This window comes from Geospiza fortis, unplaced genomic scaffold, assembly GCF_000277835.1.
Source record: "Geospiza fortis unplaced genomic scaffold, GeoFor_1.0 scaffold538, whole genome shotgun sequence".
Lineage (NCBI taxonomy): Eukaryota > Metazoa > Chordata > Aves > Passeriformes > Thraupidae > Geospiza > Geospiza fortis.
In genome coordinates this window covers 2,677,701-2,683,159 of record NW_005054368.1, presented here as the reverse complement: position 1 = coordinate 2,683,159, position 5,459 = coordinate 2,677,701, and the positions used below count along the sequence as shown (strand labels likewise).

The 5,459-nt window shown below is 49.6% G+C and overlaps 1 protein-coding gene across 1 annotated transcript in view; it reads left to right on the top strand.

Moving 5' to 3' along the window:
- SMG8 (SMG8 nonsense mediated mRNA decay factor) overlaps positions 1-4,373 on the top strand; it is a 4,929-nt gene extending 556 nt beyond the window's left edge. The window contains exons 2-5 of the mRNA XM_014308379.2: positions 4-1,321; positions 2,010-2,155; positions 2,542-3,417; positions 3,958-4,373. Coding sequence (XP_014163854.1) covers positions 4-1,321; positions 2,010-2,155; positions 2,542-3,417; positions 3,958-4,155 — 2,538 coding nt within the window. The 3' untranslated portion in view covers positions 4,156-4,373. The remainder of the gene's footprint in view (positions 1-3; positions 1,322-2,009; positions 2,156-2,541; positions 3,418-3,957) is intronic.
- The last annotated feature ends 1,086 nt before the right edge of the window (positions 4,374-5,459 follow it).

Sequence of the window (5,459 nt, the reverse complement as noted above, 5' to 3'; positions counted from 1 at the left end):
CGCCCGCGGCTGCTGCGCGCCGGCGGGGACCTGGCGGCGGCCGAGAACAGAGAGGCCGGGCCCGGCCACCCCTCCGGAGGCCCGGCCCCGCTGCCCCACGCCGAGGCGCACGAGTTCTGGAAGCAGCAGGAGAAGCTGCACTGCCTGAGCCTCCTCTACCTCTTCTCCGTGTGCCACATCCTGCTGCTGGTGCATCCCACCTGCTCCTTCGACATCACCTACGACCGCGTGTTCAGGGCGCTGGACGGGCTGCGGCAGAAGGTGCTGCCCTCCCTGAAGGCTGCCATCAAGGACTGTCCAGTCGGCAAGGAGTGGAAGCTCAACTGCAGGCCATGCCCTCCACGCCTTCTCTTCCTCTTCCAGCTCAACGGGGCTCTGAAGGTGGATCCGCTGCCAAGCAGGGGTCAGGACCCCTGTGGTCACCTGGAAAAGCCACCCCCCAAGAAGCATTCCCCCAAGAGGAGGCTGCAGCACGCTCTGGAGGATCAGATCTACCGCATCTTCCGCAAGAGCCGGGTGCTGACCAACCAGAGCATCAACTGCTTGTTCACCGTGCCCGCCAACCAGGCTTTTGTGTACATCGTGGCTGGTGGGCCCCAGGACGGAGATGATCCCGTGGCCATGCTTCTCGACCAGCTCAGGAGCAACTGCACCATGAGAGAGACGGACTCGCTGCTGGCTCCCCCCCTGTCGGGACCCAGGAGGTATCAGATGATGAGGCACGGCCGGCAGCAGCTCTCCTTCCACGCAGAGAGTAGCAGCTCCAGCTCCTCTGGGCAGCTCGTGGACTGCACCCTCAAGGAGTTCTTGTGGCAGCACGTGGAGCTGGTGCTCAGCAAGAAGGGCTTTGAAGACAGCGTGGGGAGGAACCCTCAGCCCTCTCATTTTGAGCTCCCAACCTACCAGAAGTGGGTGGCAGCTGCTCTAAAACTCTATGAAGTGACCATCGAAGGCAAAGACGATGACCCAACCTGTGGCGAGCTGAGCTCAAAAATCATGAGCAGCATCAAAGTTTTGGAGGGCTACTTAGACATAGACACCAAGTTCTCCGAAAACCGTTGCCAGAAGGCTCTGCCCATGGCCCACAGCGCCTACCAGTCCAACCTGCCCCACAATTACACCATGACAGTGCACAAGAACCAGCTGGCCCAGGCCCTGCGTGTGTACAGCCAGCACGCCCGGGGCCCAGCCTTCCACAAATACGCCATGCAGCTCAACGAGGACTGCTACAAGTTCTGGAGCAACGGGCACCAGCTCTGCGAGGAGCGGAGCTTGACGGACCAGCACTGCGTGCACAAGTTCCATCTGCTCCCCAAAGCAGGTAAAGGTGCTCACTTGTGCTTGGGTTTCATGGTTTATCTGTGTTAAAATGTCTTAGGCTTGAAAGCACCGGCTCTGAAATGTTGTGGGAGGTGAAAGTTTGCAGCTTTAAAGCTTGACAAGGTGGTGAGCAGGCAAAGGTTGGACACGATGATCTCAGAGGTCTTTTCCACCCCAAATGATTCTGTGATCATCTCTACAGTGGGATCATAGCAGAGCTGCTGTGCAGGTTTCCTGTATGTTGAGTTTAGGAGCCAGTCCACTGTTAGTAGCAACTCTTACTCTGATTTTCTGATTTTAGTAGTAACTCTGATTCTGTCTTACTAGCTAAAAGCAATTACACTGGAGTCCTTCTAATGAGAGGAGTGTAAGAACAAAATTCTCCAAAAAGCATAAGCATCCCCCTTTGTTTTAAATAACCTGGTTGATCAGGGAGTCAAAACTGACTTCTGCACGTTTATTGCAGGCAGAAGAACTTTGAGCCTTCAGGAAGAGATTGTAAAAACAATATAAGGTTTGATGGTAGAACCTCCACTGGGACTTTGTATTATTAAAAATGGGAAAGGGAGGAGTTGCTTGACAAACATTTTGTATTTGTGTATAGCAGGGAGGGAGCAATGGATGAAGGGAATAAAGAAAGTTTTGAATGGTGAGCAATTTGCCCAAGGTTTGATTGATTTTGCTTTTAGGGGAAAAGCCAGAAGCAGACAGAAATCCTCCAATTCTGTACCACAACAGCCGGGCTCGTTCCACTGGTGCCTGTAACTGTGGAAGGAAACAAGCTCCTCGGGAGGACCCCTTTGATATCAAAGCAGCCAATTATGACTTTTACCAGGTAACTGTTATGTCTCTTGGTGCTTCAAGCAGTGCTTTTGTTCTATCTGCAGAGTCTGTATTCTGAAGTGGCCAGAAGTTTCCTCTTAACCTTACGAACTTTTTGCTTAGGGGAGACATTTCTGGGAGCAGAAATGGGCTGACCAGGATGGGCAGTTCCAGTCTTTACCACACACACAGGAGCACCAGTTAATGCACCTGCTTACACTTTGAATGTGTGATGTGCATGTGAATTTTAAATAATCAGGACTGTGGGCCGTGTTCCCATCGCTGCTTTGGTTCTCACGTGGTGCAAACCTCTTGAATCTCAATTACAGCTGCTGACTGTTGTGGCTCTGAGCTCCCTCATCTCAGGGTGGATACTAAACCACCTTTTCTTTCTCACAGCTGCTGGAAGAGAAGTGCTGTGGCAAACTGGAGCACATCAACTTCCCCATATTTCAGCCAAGCACACCTGACCCAGCACCTGCTCGGGACGAGGCATCGCCCGCCCCTCCGGAAGGCGAGATCGAGAAACTCAAAGAGAAAGAGCCTCAGACTCAGGGAGAGAGCACAGGCCTGAGCTTAGCCCTGAGCCTGGGCCAGTCCACGGGCAGCCTGGGCACCTACCCACCTGATGCCCAGGGTGCAGGGGACAATGCAGAGAGCCACGGGCAGAGCGGGGACTCCAAGGGCGAGAAGAGGCCGAGCCTGGTGGATCGCCAGGCGTCCACTGTCGAGTACCTCCCCGGGATGCTCCATTCCAACTGCCCCAAAGGCCTTCTGCCCAAATTCTCCAGCTGGTCACTGGTCAAGCTGGGGCCTGCTAAGGCTTACAACTTCCACACAGGCTTAGATCAACAGGGTTTTATCCCGGGAACAAACTATTTAATGCCTTGGGACATTGTCATCAGGACGAGAACTGAAGATGAAGGAGATTTAGACACCAATTCCTGGCCTGCTCCCAACAAGGCTGTTCCTGGGAAAAGGAGCGCCGTGGTGATGGGAAGAGGCCGCCGCAGGGACGACATCGCTCGGGCTTTCGTGGGCTTTGAGTATGAAGACGCGCGTGGGAGGAGGTTCATGTGCTCGGGGCCTGACAAGGTGATGAAGGTGATGGGAGGGGGGCCGAAGGAGTCCGCCCTGAAAGCCCTCAACTCCGACATGCCCCTGTACATCCTGTCCTCGACGCAGGGACGGGGGCTCAAGCCCCACTACGCCCAGTTCATGAGGCTCTTCGTGGTGGTTCCTGATGCTCCTCTGCAGATCACCCTGACGCCTCAGGTAGGGAGTGCAGCAGGATTTGGGAGCAGCAGAGGCAGGGCTGGTTGGGGAAACATTAATTAACAAGGGAGACAGCAAAAGGGTGTCAAGAAACTCCAACTCAAACCAGCTTCAGCCTAGACAGTTGTTTCCAAAAGTATCTGTCATATAAGCACTTGGGATTTCTTAAACTTCAAATTTATAGTTTGTATAAAGTAAGTTTACAAAAATATTTTACCAAGGATGAGTTATTGGCATTCCCTGCTGTAATTATGGCTTGCATAAAAGAAGAAAAAAAAGCTGACAGTAACTCTTTTAGAATGACTTTGTCATTTTAAATGTCATGGAGAAAAGCGGTGACTCATTGCTCAATTATTATTATTAGTTACAATTTGGATTTAAGAAGTGAAAAAATGTTTGTTTTCCTAGTTGGAGAATTCTTCGCCGCTTCTTCCATTTTTCTTTCTATACACATTTGAAAAAAAACTCCATTTGCATTTTATTACTTTTTAAGGTAGTAATGATATTTGATTACCTACTCACGTTTTCTTTTGCCTTTAGGTTCAACCAGGACCACCACCCTGCCCTATATTTTACCCCGAGAAGCAGGAAATCACCCTTCCCTCTGATGGACTCTGGGTGCTGAGGTTTCCCTACGCCTACGTGACAGAACGGGGGCCCTGCTTCCCTCCCAAAGAGAGCCAACAGTTAATGAGCTACAAAGTTCTCCGAGGAATACTGAAAGCAATCACAGAATGAGAATGGTTTTGGGTATCTCTGTTTGAGTTTAAGAAGGCTGTCTTCAATCCAGCTCATCCAGTTGTCACTGCAATTGTGTGAAGCCCCCACTGTATTTCACTGGAACGCGGTCAGATTGGAAATAAAGTTGATATCAAAGCAGGAAAAGGGATCTGAGACATGTAAATTTTCCATTATTAAGTTTTCATATGTAAAAAATAAAAGCTGGTTTTCATAAAGTGCTGATCCTGTATTACTAGATGTTTTGATGACTGTGCTTTTCCCCATCCTGTCTTTTATATTCGTGTTTAGGAATATTAAAAAATTGGCACTGCCTGAAATCAACAGTTTACTTTGTCATATTGAGGCAATGACGAGCAAAATATTTTTCTGAACAAGCTGTTTGTATGTAAATGATGCTTTTAATGTGATGATAGGAGAAATCATTTTGTCTTTAAAAAAAAAAAAGATATTGCAGTTCAATGCATATTAACAGCAAAGCCAGAAACTGTGCTCACCTGTATCAAGTGACTCTTAAGTGCCAAAAAATCAGCCACAGTAAATCGACTTTTAACTGAGGTAAGATGTAAGGCTGTATGCCAAGACCTAATTTAATTTCTAGAATATTTGTTTCTAATTAGCATGCACACAAAATTTAATTTGCCAGTTTGCTATGGTACAGTAATTACACTGCATGACCAGAGCTGAGACCTGGTTTCTGCTCAGAATACGACATCTGTGAGGGGCTGGCTGAGGAAAAGACATCTCTTCATATGGAATACAGCAGTAGGGCTTGGCTTAGATGGTCTTTAAAGATCCTTTCCAAGCATTCCATGGTTCTGTGATCTCTCAGGGGCTGGATGTGGGAAACGTGTCCCTCCTATTTGGAGTATGACATCAGTGAGGGAACAGGTGAAGAAAATACATCCCTGCATTTGGAATGTGTTATCTCTGAGGGGTTGGGTGTGGAAATGCATCCCTCCTGTTTGGAATGCGATATAAGGGGCTGGACTAGGTGATCTCTAAAGATCCAGCCCAACCGTTTTACAATTTTATGATCTCTGGGGAGGTGTGTGGGGAAAGAGCATCCCTCCCATTTGGAACATGACGGGTCTGAGGGGCTGGGTGGGGGAAAACACATCCCTTCCTTGGGAATACGGCGTTTCTGAGGGACTGGGTGTGGGAAACGCGTCCTTCCACCTGTAAGAAGAGAGCCGGCACAGCCAGGTGGAAAATTAAAGCGTGTAATTGAGAATTTCCCCACAGCACTTGCGAAGTGCTTTTTGACCATGACAGCCCCGCCCATGAGGCGGGCGGTGGGCGGG